This window comes from Tachyglossus aculeatus, chromosome 21 (genome assembly GCF_015852505.1).
Source record: "Tachyglossus aculeatus isolate mTacAcu1 chromosome 21, mTacAcu1.pri, whole genome shotgun sequence".
NCBI classification, from domain to species: Eukaryota; Metazoa; Chordata; class Mammalia; order Monotremata; family Tachyglossidae; genus Tachyglossus; species Tachyglossus aculeatus.
In genome coordinates, this window is record NC_052086.1 from 60,426,772 (window position 1) to 60,442,910 (window position 16,139).

Genomic DNA, 16,139 nt, shown 5'->3' on the forward strand with positions numbered 1-16,139 from the left:
CTTGAGTGAGCCACTTCACTTCTCTGGGCCTCAGTTTCCTCATCTGTAAAATGATTCGGTACCTGTTCTCCCTCCCACTTAATAATAATGATGATGACATTTGTTAAGTGCTTACGGTGTGCAGAGCACTGTTCTAAGCGCTGAGGGGGGGGGGATACAAAGTGAACAAGTTGTCCCACGTGGGGCTCACAGTCTTAATCCCCATTTTACAGATGAGGTAACTGAGGCTCAGAGAAGTTAAGTGACTTGCCCAAGGTCACACAGCAGACGTGGTGGAGTCGGGATTCGAACCCATGACCTCTAAGCCCGGGCTCTTTCCACTGAGCCACGCTGCTTCTCTGACTTTGAGCCCCATGTGGGACAGGGCCTGTGGGTCCGACTTGATTATCTTGTATCTACTCCAGCCTTAATCCAGTGCGGTACTTGGCACATAGTAAGCACTTAACAAACACCACTATTATTATTGTTATTATTGTAGGGTAATAATAATATTATCGATGATGACTCGCCAGTCCCACTCCCCGTGAAGTTCCTTATCATCTCTGGCCAGATTGGGACTTGGCCTCTGCTTTTAACCTTTGAGCTCTCTCCAGGTTGCAGAAGCAAGAGACAGGAGAAGGCAGTGTGGTTTTCAGATCTGTTGGGATTTAAAAAGCTCAGCTAAAATCATGTTTAAGCAGATCTGGTGGCTCCTCACCACCCCTGCCTTCAGCCTCGAATGCCAGATCTCCAAGCCCCTCAGCCTATCGTTGATCCCTTTTATTAGGTCTCTTATAGGGAAAAGAAATAGGCCAAATTGATCTGGTTCTCATGGCCATGTGCCCCGGAAGCCCTTTGGTGCTGGCTTCCTTATTGTTTGAGGTAGTCACTAGAATCCTGGGCTGACTGGGTAACTCTAGGAAGTAGTAACGAGTCTGTATCCTGATTTTTGGCTTTTCAGGGAGGTGGGGAATCTCCTTGGAAGTGGGCACCTCCTACTCTCCGGAGTCCTCAGTGGGTAAACCGTGGCTTTTGCTCCACCAGCTCAGAATAGAGGGGGGAAAAACCCTGCAAGGAACAGCAAAGAAGTGTGAAAGAATGAAGTGGGCTTGTTAAAATTCAGGCACTGAGCTGGGCTTTAATTAGTGGAGTGCAGATGTTGGCAGAAGGGAGGATGGGCCATTTTTAGACTCTGATTCATCTTCATCTTCACCCTAGAGGGACATAGCCTGTTCCAGGCAGCCCCTCCTTCCTTTCTCCTGAATCTCCCAGTCTCCTGGTTTTTCCTTCAAGGGGATACTTAGCCACTTGCAGCAGACTCATTCCTTATCCTGCCCCCTTCTCCACTGCTTCTTCCTTCCCCGAGTTCCAACTTCATTGGGCAACTTCGCCTCAGAGGTCTGAAGCCCCTTCTGCCAATTCTGCCTCTTTGACATCATAAACTCGAGGGTCCTGAGTAGCTTGGGTTCTCTCCAGAATCCCCCAGGAAGCTACCCTTTACTTCTGGGTGCCTTGTCCAACGGCCATCACAGGGACTTGCTCTTGGGACCCAAAGTAAAGCATTAAGAGTGCTCTCCTAAGGGGCTTCTGCTCCCCGGGCCCTTCTGTGAACCTATCAGATTCACAAAGAAGGGAAACTGCTGATCACTCATCGGCATCATCCAGAAAGGGGAGAGACGGAGTCTTGGGCTTCTTTGTTCTGTAGGACACCAGGTTTGCTATTGGCTGCCCTCCCCAACCATTTACTTTGTTTCTTCAGAAGCGTGCGTGGGGAGGAGGCAGGTGTATATTGCTGATTATTTGAAGCCAATGGCCGAAGCCTGTATGGTTGCCACTCAGCTCAAGCTCTTGGCCTCGTTTGGGAAAGCCGCCTATTCATGATTGATGATGTTTTTAGTTAAAGTGCTTTGCGCTCTTCACTGGAGGCATCGCACAATCTAGACGGATGATCATTATTACTGCCGTGGGACTTGGGCTTTTATCTTTTTCTTTGGTTAGCAGCTCGCAGCTCTCTTACCTCCAGCCCCGCCTTCCAGCACACAGCGATGGGAAAAGTGGAGGCTGGAATCCATTTTATTGTTATGCTAGGGAAGCGTATCAGAGAGTGGGAGGGTATGTAGTGGTTGAATGGGGAGAGCACTGGGGGAGAATCTAGAAACTAGGTTTCTCCTCTTGGCTCCTGTCGTGATATCCTGAATAAGTTACTAAATGTTTCTTGAACATTTTTCCCATATGTAGAATGGGGCAAATGATACTGGCATCCTCTCTGGTTTCCAGTGCTGATACTAATCTGTAAATCAGCACGTGTTCTTTGGGATTTAATGCTCTATGACAAGAGCAAAGAGGAACTATAATAATAGTGCTATTAATAGTATGCTCTGGCTCTAGGTCAAAGGTTCACAGATAGGCCTAAGCAAGCATGATGTTGTCTAAGTTTTACCTACCCTCTTCATCTCCCCTCCCAATCCCTCTCTTCAACTTTGTCATCACTCTCGACAACACCACAGTTCTCCACATATCACAAGCGCGCAGCCTTGATGTTATCCTTGACTCGCCTCTTTCAACCCACATTTTCAGCCAGTTGCCAAATCCTATCTTCACAGCTCCAGAAACTTCCCCTTCATCTTGATCCAAACTGCATTTATCATATCCCTCCTCAAGTACTGCATGAGCCACAATCAATCAATGGTATTTATTGAGTGCTTACTGTCTGCAGAGATTGTATTTAATGCTTGGGGTGGTGGGAGGGGGGGGGCTGGAAGACACGTTCCCTGCCTGCAGTGAGCTAAAGGCCTCCTCACTGACCCCCTTTCCTCCGGTCTACATTTCACTTTGCTTCCTGGCTTGACTTTCCAAAAAGTTATTTTGCACACATCTCTCCTCAGAAACCTCTGATGCTGCCCATCCGTCTCCACACCCAGCAGAAACTCCTCACGGTGGGCCTCAAGGCACTCAAACAGCTCCCTGCCTCCTACTTATCCTCCTTCCTCTCCCACTACAACCCAGCCTGTACATTTCACCCCTTCAGTATCATCCTGCTTACTGTGCCCCATTCTCATCTCTCTCTCCACCAGCTCCTTGTTCATGTCCTCCTCCTACCTGTAGCTCCTTCACATCTACACCCATTACCTCCTTCATATCCACTACTCTCCCCATTTCCAAAGTTCCTAAAGTTACATCTCCAGGAAGCCTCGCCTGACTACTTCTCATCTCTACACCCTATTTCTCCTTCTTCCTGCATCACCTGTTCACTTATCCTTACCCTTTTAAGCATTTAGCTACTCACTCCACCCCCACAGCACTTATATGCATACTTTAAGATAGAGTTGTTTACTGGATATGTAATCTGTTTTAATGTCTGCCTCCACGACCAGACTGTAAAGTCCTTGAGGGTAGTAATCATGTCTATTGTACTCTCCCAAGCACTTAATAGAGTGCTCTGCACACAGTAAATGCTCAATAAGTGCTTTTGATTGAATGATGACCCTATTGGTTCTAGGACACTCCTCTATCAGGATACCAAGTGAATGTACAATCCATGAATCAGAATGAGCTCTCAGTAAAAGGAAAACAATTTTTTTAAAAGCCTAGACATGTTATGAGAAGAGAATCAGTTATTAGCCTTAGAACAATGATTTGCATTTGTCCAGTAACCCCAGAAGCAGTTTAAATTCACTCTACTCCTCGGGGCTTCTGCTGTCCATCGTACTGTAAGATCTTGTTGCTTTTTTAGGCTACATGATGGTTTTTTTAAACACAAGGTTTTCATGTAAAAGCTTGACACTCTTTTCTTTGGTTGACTTGATTTAAAAAATAAAATCTAGCCAGAAAGAGGAAGGAAATTTACTTGTTTCTTGGCACATTGGCCTCAGTTTGAAGACTGTTGAGTTGATGAACACAGAAAGTTTATCAACTTTGTTCTGTCTCATGCCAACTAACTGAAAGGCAGGAGGGACAAACCTGAACTCGAATTAATAACTGTGATAAGGAAATATGTGAAATGACAGATCGGCTCTTCCTAATTTTTTCTTCTTTTGGCAGAGATCCTTCGTTACTACCTTGTCTGTACTGCCGGTTACACAAACCCCTTTCAGCAGGTGAGTGACTTGTCCAATTTATCCTACTGAGCCACACCTCTTGTTTCCAGCCAGATAATTTCTGGATTTCTGCCTCCGAGAAGGTGCTGAGCTTGTATCCCCATCTATGTTATGAGAGCTGTATTGAAAGTGGTACCCAGATTGGAACCTCTGACCCCAGGTCCTGTTTTGGGGGAAGCCTTAGACTATGGGAGGAGTTACTGATGTACAGTTAGAGCATGTCTGTGTTGGCTAGCTTTGACTGAAGTAATAGTAATTTGGGGGTTTGTTAAGCACTCACTGCGTACTACGCATGGTCCTGAAATGCTTGTTCTTGATTAACAGAAGCTGTCTGGAAGTCACAAAGCCTTAGTGGAGATGCAGGATGATGTCTTAGAGCTCCTGAGGTCAGCCCTCCGAGACTTCCCCGCCTCCAAGGTAAAAGCTGTTGTGAGGAGAACCCTTCGAGGGCGAAAGGGAAGGAGGGAATGTGTGAGGGAAATCTCTCTTTCCCAGCCAGCTTCACCCTCCTTGTCCACTCTCTTAACGCTTGTTAACCCAGCTTGCCCACTACATTCCAGCTGAGCCAGCCTTTTTGTGGTTCCCCAGAGTCCCGACCTCTTCTTTCCCATCTCAGAGCCCACACCCAAGAACCACCTGACTGCTTTTGCCACTCAAATGGACATTCTTCCCCTCCATTTTGAAGGGCAGATCAAGGCCCACCGCCTGCAGGAAACTTCTCCGATTAAACTTCTCACTCTCCAACCCACGAGCGTGATCTGTGACCTCCTGCTCTCCTTGAATTCATCCTGCCAGTCTTATCACATATGTACATCCACATTTAGGTGTACATACATTTATAAGTCTGGGCCTCTTGGTCTTCACAGGCTTTGGAGGTGCTGAGACGCATGGTCTGGTGATGGGGAAGTCTGAGGGAATTCACCATAACCCAGTTGGGTAACCTGGGGGGCTTCAGAGGAGCAGGGAAGGATAGTTGAGTTGGGTCTCACGTGCTATGAATAGCACGTATTGTCAGGGTGGAATTAAAGGCATTTGCTCCATTCACAGCTGTTCTCAGCTTCAGTATATGTTTGAAAATATGTGTATGCTAATCTCATCTCCCTTAAAGACTGTAAGCTCCTTCAGAGCAGGTGCAAGACCTGATGTCTAACGTGGGGTTTATGGGCGTTCCAAAATATCTGACCGACTGACCATCCCTTCCCTACCCACCCCAACAAAGAGCTCCTAGGAGTCCGCTTTTCCCCTTTGGCCCCCGTTAACCTGCGCCTCCTTCTTTTGCTCACAGGATCATCTGATTCGGATCCAGGAAATTCTGAACTCCACTGAGATCAACTTGCAGCACCTGACGGCCCTGGTGGATTGCCGGAGTCTGCACTTGGTGAGGACTCTGGTGGCGGGAGGTCAGAGCCGGGGACCGATCTCCCGGCAGATGGGCAGGAGAGCTGGGTTCCCTGCGGCTGGGGATACGTTAGTGCTACATCATGAGCAGTTGCTCTCTGGAGGGAAGTCACCAGAAAAGTCGCTGTTGGCAGAATGATGGGTCTAATAGTTGGACACTCAGCCTCTTGGTCCTCCTAAAAACTGTGGGAAACAGAGTTACAGGAGCTGGTCGGGTGGGGAGTCGGCACTTGTAACCCGATTGGATGATTAGAGTGATTTGTGGTAACGGTGGTATGTATTAAGCACTTACTATATTCAAAGCATTGTTCCAAGTGCTGGGATAGATTCAAGATAATCACATCAGGCACAGTCCCGGTCCCACCTGGGACTCCCAGTCTGAGAGGGAGGCATTTTATCACCATCTTACAGATGGGAAAACAGGCCAAGAGAAGGGAAGTGACTTACCTAAGGTCACGCAGCAGGCAAGGGGTGGAGCCGAGACTAGAACCTAGGTCTCTTGACTCTGTCCTGTGCTAACTAATAATGGTATTTGTTAATCATTTACTAAGTGCCACTCTTTCCACTAGGCCACGCTTGCCTATAGACTAAACTGGGCTTGAGTTTGGCCCATCACCTGAATTTAGCTCACGATGTCTGGACCCCTGCATGGGGCTTAGATGAAAGAGCATTTGTGCTCCTTTCATAGCTTTCCTGAGTCCTGACACTGTGTCCCCATTGAATGTCTGTGTTTCATGTCAGTTTCGCAGTGGCAGCTTGGCATTTTTTCTCTCCTGTTTGGAAATTTATCTTCTGATAGAGAGGCAGCCCTTTGAAAATCTGCACTATTAAGGCCTTTATTTGAGATTGTTTAAAGTGGGTTGTTGCTGATAGTGTGAGAGAGCAGTCACCAGGGTGTGAGCTCCAGCTGTGATAGGCGCCTATGGGGGAAACAAAAAAATCAAAATCTAACGTGAAGTCTGCGAACCTGAGTTTGTGGCCCTGGGGATTGTGAGGACTTGGAGAAGGTGGGTTCCGTGATTGACTTCAAAGCCCAACCTGTTCTGCTCCCCAGGACTACATCCAGGCACTGACTGGCTTCTGCTATGACGGGGTCGAGGGGCTCATCTACCTGGTGCTGTTCTCCTTCGTCACGGCGCTCATGTTCAGCTCCATCGTGTGCAGCGTCCCTCATACCTGGCAGCAGAAGAGGTAACTGAGGAGAGGGCCAGATCCGGGGATGGCGGGGGGTCCTGCCTTCTCCAAGCCAATGATGGCATCTGCTTCAGGGTCAAGGAAGAACTAAGATCTAAAGGCAAAGGGGATTTTCCTGCCTCTCCTCCACAGCTCCTCAAATGAACCATGGGCTTGGACTTGGTTGTGCCCATCAACAACTTTCCATGCTGCTTGCTCCTTGGCCATTTCAGGGCACCTTACCACCTCCGTTGGAAAGGGGCAGGGAGAATACAAGAGGAGAATCTCATATCCTTCAATTTTTTGATAACAAAAAATGGGAAAGAAGATTGAAGCCGTTGGTTAGTCAGAGGTTTGAATGACTTGGGGTTTCTGTGTTCACTGCCCTTCCTGTCTTAGTGTCTATGGAGTGTAATCACTGTGGGTTAGATGGTGACCTGACCCCCATCCTCACAAGCTGCCTTTGTATGAATGTAGGAAAGAACTTCTTGGGGGGCAGTTAAGGAGCCTGAATAGCACTTTGTATTCATAAGGAATGTAGCTGTTCAGATTCCCCTCAGAGTTGAGAAAAGGGACAAAAGCAAAATCCTTTATTAGAGCTGGAAAACTGTACCCTGGAGACAGAGGGTGACTTCAGGTCCCTGGGTGTTTTAGTCAGTGGTAATCATTGTTTCCTGGGTGCAGGGCACTGTACTAATGACTTGGGAGAGTACAATATAACAGAGTTGGTAGATGTGTTCTGTGCCCACAAGGAGTTTACAGTCTAGAGGGAAATCAGAGAAGCAGCAAGGATTAAAACGGGGATCTCGCTGGTCCCCGACCCTGTACACTGCCTCCTGAAGCCAGCACCTGCCCACGGGTCTCCTTCCTGGATGATAGCATAACCCGAATTTTTGATGTCCCCCCCTCTCCGCCCATCCCGGTCCACCCTCCAAGCATCGGGTGTCCTGCTCAACACTCTGCCCGGCTGGTAATAACAACAATAATGACGCTGGTATTTGGTAAGTGCTTACTATGTGTCAGGCACTGTACTAAGCACTGGGGTGGAGACAAGGAAATTGAGTTGGACACAGTCCCTGTCCCACTTTACAGATGAGGTAACTGAGGCACAGAGAAGTTAAGTGCCTTGTTCAAGGTCACACAGCAGACAAGTTGGCAGACTGGGATTAGAACCTATGAACTTCTGACCTGCAGGCCCATGCTCTATCCACTGTGCCATGCTGCTTCCCACTTGGTTTGGTGATGTCCTGGAAAAGAACAGAATATTGGGTTTGTTAAGTCCATTGGTGTGTTTCCACTATTCACTCATTCAGTCGTATTTATTGAGCGCTTACTGTGTGCAGAGCACTGTATTACCACTAATAGGGTAAACTAGAGGTCCCATGGTAGGCATCCTCCCTTAACCAGAGCAGAGTGGGAAGCAGAAGACAGTACCCATCCCCTTCCACGGTCACCATCCCTACGCACCTAAGCCCGCTGCAGGTATCAGGAGCAGAACTGACCTATCCAGAAGGACGCTTTGCTGAAGACCTCAGCCCTTTTTATTCCCTCTCCAAAGCTCCATCCAGAGAAGTTTATGGATTGGGATATGCTTCCCAGCGTCTTCCATTAGGGATTCTATACATGCTGGAATTCTGAGGCCACCTGGCGGCTCCATTGTGAACTAGGCCTGCCCGTTGACCCAGCAGAAAGAGCCCAGTGCTGAGAATCCTGACTCGGGTTCAATAATAATAATCATGATGGCATTTGTTAAGCGCTTACTATGTGCATAGCACTGATCTAAGCGCTGGGGAGGATACAAGGTGATCACCTTTCCTGCCTCCCTTCCACAAAGGAGCCTGTGAACTGTGGTTGTGTAGCTAGGGCCAGATCTCAGGGTCCAAATATCCAGCCTCCCCCTAGGTCCCCGGAGCCATTCCTTCGCTCCCAATAACCTTATTCCAGTTCGTTCCTTTCCAATCCAAGCTGCTACTACATTAATCCAATCACTTATCCTACCCCTCCTTGATTGCTTTGCTGACCTCCCTGCCTCTTGTTTCTCCCCAGTTCAGTCCATATTTCACTCTACTGCCCAGATCATTTTTCTTCAAAAACAGTCAGTCCAAGTTCCCCCCCTACTCAAGAACCTCCTGTGGTTGTCCACTTTTAGACTGTGAGCCCACTGTTGGGTAGGGACTGTCTCTCTATGTTGCCAACTTGTACTTCCCAAGTGCTTAGTACAGCGCTCTGCACACAGTAAGCGCTCAATAAATACGATTGATTGATTGATTGATCCACCTCCCCTTCAAACAGAATCTCCTTACCCTCAGCTTTAAACAACTCAGTCACCTTGCCCCCCCCCCCACCGCCCCCACCCAGCCCTGTCTCGCTACTCTCCAGCTACAACCAGCCTGCACACTTCACTCCTCCACTGCCAACCTACCAACTGTACTTCTCACCCACATCCTGCCTCTGGCGTGGAGCGCCCACCCTCCTCGTAACCAGCAGACAATTACTCTTCCCACCTTCAAAGCTTTATTGAAGGCACCTCTGCTCCAAAGGGCTTTCCCTGACTAAGCCCTCATTTCCTCTTTTCTCACTCCCTTCTGCATCACCCTGACTTACTCCGTTTATTCAACATCCCTGCCCAACCCCACAGCACTTATGCACCGACCCATAATTTATTTATTTATATTAATTTCTGTCTCGCCCCCAAGACTGTAACCTCACTGTGGGCAAGGTATGTGCCTCTTATACGGTCACGCCATATTCTCCCAAGCGCTTAATACAATGCCCTGCACGCAGTAAGCACTCAATCAATACAGTTGATTGGTGGATTTCCCACTTCCCCGCCTTGTCTTCCCCAGGGGCTCAGATGACGATGGGGAAGAAGAGCTGGCAACTCAAAGCAACAGGCAGACTCATGACAACCTGTACAGGGTCCACATGCCCAGCCTGTACAGCTGTGGGAGCAGCTATGGCAGCGAGACCAGTATCCCAGCAGCCGCCCACACCGTCAGCAATGCTCCTGTAACGGAGTACATGTGAGTTGGGGGAAACGCATCGCTTCCTTCCTCTTGAACCCATGCTAGGGGACGAGATTACCTGTGGGTCCCTTCGGTATGAGGGGGGAAATCAGGGCGGGAGCAGTGGGCAGGAAGGTGTAGGGGAGGCAGTGGAGGGACATGATGGGTCAGTGTAGACGGCACTCACCTGCGCTTCTTTCTGCAGGAGCCAGAATGCCAACTTCCAGAACCCTCGCTGTGAAAACACCCCTCTGATTGGTCGAGAGTCCCCACCTCCTTCAGTAAGTCTAACAAAGCCCACAGGGTTAGGAGGTGAAGCCGAACCACTGTCATCTCAGCATGGGCCCGCGGCGGCAGCCGTGGGGCACGCCTTTGGCTGAGGTATGCCAGGCTTTCAGGTGGACCGGGCCGCGGTCTGCGAGGGAACCCGTAGCCTACAAGGAGGCCCTGCCTGTGATGGAGAGTTTCTTTTGGGTATCTTGTCATGTTACATGTGACTTGTGTGTCTTGAACAGTGTTATTTGAATATTGAATTTTCCAAATGCTTCCAAAAATCCATCGACAGGGCCAGTTGCAGAGGGTGGAGCAAATTGAATTCATTGTGGTGGACTTGATTTCCTTTGGTTTCTGTTGGTCTCAGCACCCAGGGTCTGCAGCAGCAGGCAGACAGACCCATCTGGCTTTTCCTTAGGCCTCTGACTCTTACGAGACGCCACCCTCCGTGACGATAGCGTGTGACGGCCGGGGTCCTGCCTCCTCCCTCTGCTCCCCAAACCTCCCCCCAGCACCACCATTAGCGCGCGGCGACTCAGTATTTTAAAAATCAGAAATGGGCTGTCTTTTCCCCACCGTGACCAGAGACCTCAGAGCAGACCGCGCCGACCAGGATTCTCAGTCCTTTTAGCTGGGTTTGCTTGTCACCGGGCAGCCAGCTAAAGGAAGCATTCAAAGGAGACTCTGTTCTTGGTTTTGAGAGCTGATTTGGTGCTCCGCAGCTGGTGTGAGCACTGCGGTGTGGTAGGAAGCTGCCCCTTCGGCATCTCCCGGGTCTGCTCATCGTTGGCCCTTAAGCAGGCGGTACGCCCCACTCCTGGGTCCTTCTGATTCAGGAAAAGAGAACTTCTTTTCCTGAGGCAGAAGAGCCACAGGAGATGGGGCCAGAGTATGTAGCAGCACCAAGACCCATATGAAGGTGAATCTCCATCATCATCATTATGGTATTTAGAGAGGGCTTACTGTGTGCTTGGGTAGATACACGATAGCAGTTCAGATGCAATCCTGCCTCTTTTCTGATCTCTGAGGAAGGGGGAGAGAGAGCTAAAGAGTTGTTGGTAAGTGTGTGACGCCTGGGAGCCTGAATTAGCCTGAAGGAGACCGTTGCCCACGGAACAGAGAAAGCCCAGTGGAACAGAGGGGGACGCCCACCGTCTCTTTAGAGAAGCCCCCTTCAGCAGGGAGAGGTGTAGACAAAGGCCAGTCACCTCTTAGCCTCAGCCAGAGGCTTGGGCATCTCCTTTACTTGGGCAGTATTCGGGGAACGGGGCCGGGAGGAGCCTGAGGCAGGGCCGGGGGAGGGTGGCGAGGGTTGGGTTTGGTGGGGGAAGCCGTTATGCCGTTTGTAAAAGAGGAGGACAGAGATCGCGTGTGACCTTCCCTCCCTTCTGTAGCCCAGGAAGAAGCTTGGTGGCCCTCTGCTCTCCTTTGGCGGGGAGAGGGAGACTGGAAAGAAACCACCCTTCAGGAGCCCAAGAGAGAAGACAGTGGGACAGGGCCAAACCATTGAATCCCCGCTGCCTTCTCCCAGAGAAGGTTGAGCGTGTGGGGAGCAGAGACAGTTGCTGCAGGAGAGCTCCTTGCCTTCTCTGGACAATCAGTTCATCCTGTTTTTCCTCCTTGATCTCTCCACCCGCATCATTCCTGTCCTCCTGTCTTCCTTTCTCATCCCAGGGCTGTTCCTGTAGTGTGGTCATGCCCTCCACTCCCTTTCACTCCCCCTCCCCCCGTCATGGACACCTCCACACCACACCACCGCAGCGGTTCAGTCGCTCGCACTGTGTTTTTCATGCACGTTGAGGCTGCACTCTCTTTTTCTCTCTCTTTCCTGCAACGTCACAGTTGTATTTGGCTGCCATGGACAGTAGCAGCCATATGAGCTGGCAGTTTAAGCCCTCGGACAGTTCAAGGACGTACTGGTAACAGCGCCCTCAAATGGAACAGGTACTGAAATAAGGTCCGTCTCGCTCCACCCCTTCTCCACCTCTCCAACCCTCTCCATCCCTGCACTACTTCTGCCCCGTCTCCCCCAGCCGGCGCCTTTATTCTTCACTTCCCTTCCCCCACCCCCCCACCCCCTCTCCCTCAGCCTCCCCTTGCACTTCCCTCCTCTGCCTCTTCCCACCAAGGGTGAACACCTAACCGGTCCTCTCCTGCTGTCATCTAAGGAGACAGCATCAACCTCTTGCTCCAGGCCCGCCTGGCCACGGCCTCTGAGGGCACCCCAAGAAGCCTGTGAATGGGGGCTCTCCTCACCGCCTCCCTCCTCACCCTCCAGTCCCAGGCCAAGTCTTGACTTCTGGGCTCCAGAGGTGCACGGGCCTTGTGAATGCCTCGCAGCCAATGACTCCCCCTGCTTCCAGAGCTAAGCCTCTTCCGGGAAGTCCACTTGCTGCCCTTTAGGGATCGGGCAGGGGCCGGCTGGTCGCCAGGGCCCATTGGCTTCCCTCAGGCCACCACCACCCCCAGATGGCTTTTACTGGACTCCTGCATCTCTGTATGTGCCAGGAACCCAGGCGCCTTCCCCCAGTGGCCCTTCTACATGTCAACCTGCCCCGTGCCCTGACTGGCAACTCGGTGTCTTTTTCCAAGGAAACAACGCCCTCTCTCCATCCATAGTCCCCTATTCCCAGACCTGGACACCGCTCAGCTCCGTGAACACCCTCCTACGTACACCACTTGTTCAGCCCAGGCCTATGTGCCGATCCAGCGGCTACTGGGTTTTCCTCCTACAGTACATCCAGGGAGAGAAACTCTTCATCCAGGTCCTTGGGCCCTGCCAGGGGAAGATTTCCCCATCCACCCCCTCGCCCTCCTCCCCACCCTCCTCCCTCCTGGCCGAACCCCGGCAGGCTCGTCCGTCCGAGCGTTGCCCCGGCAAAGGGTCCAGAGACCTCAGTGCTCCTGTCTGACTCCTGGCTTCTTTGGCCCCGGCAAGCTCCACTCCCCACCCCTGCCCCCCGCCCCGACCCTCCCATACAGGGAAATAGAGAAAGGGTTCTGGTTCTGGACCTGGTTCTGTTCCAGGCACTGCCGCTGCAGCTCATGATTCGGTTTGAGTCAGTTGAGTGTGAACTGAAAGACCCGGGAGCCGAGCGCGGGCAGGCTCTGAGGGCCCCCTCCGGGCAGGGTCAGTCCATCCACACCAAGCTGTCGTCTGCGTCATGTTTCCCATCACGTGTCGAGAGATCAGACCCGTTCCTTCACATCTCTCCCTCCCCCTTCTCGCTCCCCTCTGGATGTCACTGTCTCGTGTCACTTGCTTGGGTTGCACTGTGGGTTGGCTCTGCTGCGAGGGGCGCTTGGCTGGGCAGCGCTCCCTCCCCCTCACCTCCGTGGCACCGCCGGCAGTGCATGAGTGGGGCACCGGGGTCCGGCCCGCCCGCTGCATGACATTGAGGCTCTCCGGAATGTCATCGCTTTCCCACTCCCTTGACCATTCACTGTGAGTGCTTCTTGCCGCTTCCTTACCCCCTACAGGTCTCCGGGCAGTGCCATCTCCAGTTCCGTGTGTGTTCCCACTCTCGCTACGAGCCTCAGGTCTCAGTAGGGCCCTTCCTAGGGTCTCCTGCCGCTTCTGGGCCTCTGCTTAGCCATCCAAATCTCAGTCTGTGGGGAATGTTGAGTATCTCATTGTCAAAGGAGCTTTCAACTCTCTCTCTCTCTCACACACACACACACACACACACACACACACTCTCACACTGCTTTATGTTGAAGACTGAGTCCATTTTATCTGTCATTGTTTTTCTAAGGAAGGAAGCATTCTAACCTGAAAGCCAAGTGTGGGGCATGAGCCACGACGGGGTGTGGAGAGACACGGGGATGGCGTGTCTCTAACTGGAGTTTCTCTCTCCCGGGCAGTCAGGTGGGGCAGCTGCTTGCAAGTGGGAGGCCTTGATGGCCCCCTTAGGTCTACAAACTTTATTGTGGTTGGGTCTGGATACTTGAAACCGGTTCCTCCGCCTCCTGGCCTCTTGGCATAGAAAGCAGACGATGGCAGTTGTACAGCCTGGGGTCACCCCACAGGTGAAATGATTTGGTCTTGCAGATAGATATCGCAGCCCGCTCTCGTGATTATCTACGGACAAGCGGCACAGGGGTAGTATGAATAGCTGCTTCCTCTCCTGTTCCTTGCAAACCCTTTAGCAGAGATTCAGGCAAACAGCGGAATGGCCAAAAGCCAGGCCTCCGCAGGACCTGGTGCTGTCAGAGACTTTGGTAGTCATTGCACACAGTGGTAATTGGCCCCTGGTTGATTGAGAGGTGGCTGTGTGAAAGTTGGAGCTTACTGTCTTTTAGAGAAGAAAGTAGAGTTATTAGGCTTCTCCCTCAGGGAACAGAAGAATCCACCCCTTCCCAGAAAGAGATCCTGTAATTCGGGGTTTTGCAGGATGTCTATCTTGTCACAAGCCTGGCAGAAGCCCTTAACCAGAACTTGGGTTTAGCTCAGGAAGTTACTAGAGGATTGAAGGTAATGTCTTTCGTACAAGATGACAAATTTTTCTTTCTTCAGGGTGAGGGATAGTTTTAACTAAGAACCGCTCCCCCTCCCCCCACCAACAAAAAAAAGGGGAGGCATCGGACTGATGGCTTGAATTGGCAGAACCAGATGTCGTTCTTTAAAAGCTGATATTTGTGAGTTGGTGTTTCATAGACTTCTCATTCCACCCTGTTTTCTCTCCGATCTGGGGCACCTCTACCCCTCAGACTTGTCCAGGAAGGGGCTGGAGCACCTGGAGCTTACTGTTTGCTCCCTCTGGTCCTCCCGGTCCCCATTCAACCAGGCTCCTTTCCCATTTCTGGAGCCGAAACCGAACACAGGGGAATGAGAGCCTCTGGGAGAGATGGGGCCAAGAGCCCTCCTTCCTGAATTCACCCTCTGTCTCTTCTCCCTTCACCCTCTGCCCCACCCATGTAGTATTTGAAGAAACTCCCTCCCTCACAAGAGCCTAAAGCCCTTCCAGGACTTCCCCACTGTAAAATGGGGATTAAGACTGTGAGCCCCACGTGGGACAACCTGATGAGCTTGTATCCGCCCCAGCGCTTAGAACAGTGCTCAGTAAGCGCTTAACAAATGCGATTATTATTACTATTGTAAAGGTCCCACTCCCCTCTGATAGCCCTTCTGTTGGAACAGGTGCTCAGAAACACAGGTCCTCAGTTCAGAGTTTCTGGCCACACAGGTCAACCTCTTTTATTTCAATCAATCATTTGTATTTATTGAGCCCTTACTGCGTGCAGAGGCACTGTATTTTACCCACAAGTATGCAGTAAAATCCAAGTTGGTGGTGTGGCAAAATGCACAAGGCACACCTGAAATCTCACATCACAGCACTGTTTAGTCAAGTCACAAAGAGGAGAGGAGAGATCTTCTCACCCAGCCCCGTTAGAGTGTCTAACAGATCCTTTTTTTAAAATGGTATTTGTTAAGCACATACCACCTGCCAAATACTGTTCTAAGCACGGGGAAGGTACAGGTTAATTAGGATACAGTCCCTGTCCAGGTCTTCTAGAATGTGAGCCTATTGTTCGGTAGGGACCGTCTCTATATGTTGCCGATTGTACTTTCCAAGCGCTTAGTACAGTGCTCTGCTCACAGTAAGCACTCAATAAATATGTTTGAATGAATGAATATGGGTACTGTCTAGGAGGGAGAACAGGTGCTTTATCCCCATTTTACGGTTGAGGAAACTGAGGCATAGAGGAGTTAAGTGACTTGCCCACAGTCACACAGCAAGCAATTGGCAGAGCTGGGATTAATGCTCTTTCCCCTAGGCTATGCTGCTTCCACAGGGAGGTCCCCCTTCTCTACTAATGGTGAGCTGTCGATTTTGAGAAGTGTTTCCCAATGCCAACCTTTCACCTCCTGTGTGCTTGTTCTAGGTCTCTAAGGCGACATTAAGCAGTGGACCTTCTCTTCCATAGCTACCTTCTCCAGTAGCTGCCATCCTCTCTTCTCCCTCTCCTCTCCCCTTGAAATCCAGTAACCCCATGGTAGCTTGAATTGTCCCAACCTTCGTTTTCTCCTCCTTGGACTGAACAAATTGGGCCTGTCTTAGGGCATGCGGTTTTCCAAACCCCATTGCCAACCCATGTGCGTCTGACTGGGGAATTTCCAGGCTCTTTGTCCCGGAACAAGCTTGGAGCTTATTTGAAGCCATTTTGGTGCCCTGGGCCAATGGGAATGTTCCACTTGAGCTTTGGGTTTTTG

General features: G+C 50.8%; 1 protein-coding gene across 2 annotated transcripts in view; it reads left to right on the top strand.

Annotated features, from left to right (window-relative positions):
- Positions 1-16,139, top strand: part of TTYH3 (tweety family member 3) — a 120,233-nt gene that overhangs the window by 101,819 nt on the left and 2,275 nt on the right. Inside the window, exons 8-14 of one of the 2 annotated variants that reach the window (XM_038763224.1) lie at positions 4,021-4,076; positions 4,401-4,493; positions 5,362-5,454; positions 6,529-6,665; positions 9,494-9,670; positions 9,858-9,933; positions 11,768-11,869. In XM_038763224.1, coding sequence (XP_038619152.1) covers positions 4,021-4,076; positions 4,401-4,493; positions 5,362-5,454; positions 6,529-6,665; positions 9,494-9,670; positions 9,858-9,933; positions 11,768-11,848 — 713 coding nt within the window. In that variant the 3' untranslated portion in view covers positions 11,849-11,869. The remainder of the gene's footprint in view (positions 1-4,020; positions 4,077-4,400; positions 4,494-5,361; positions 5,455-6,528; positions 6,666-9,493; positions 9,671-9,857; positions 9,934-11,767; positions 11,870-16,139) is intronic. The other variant, XM_038763225.1, reaches the window with a different exon arrangement.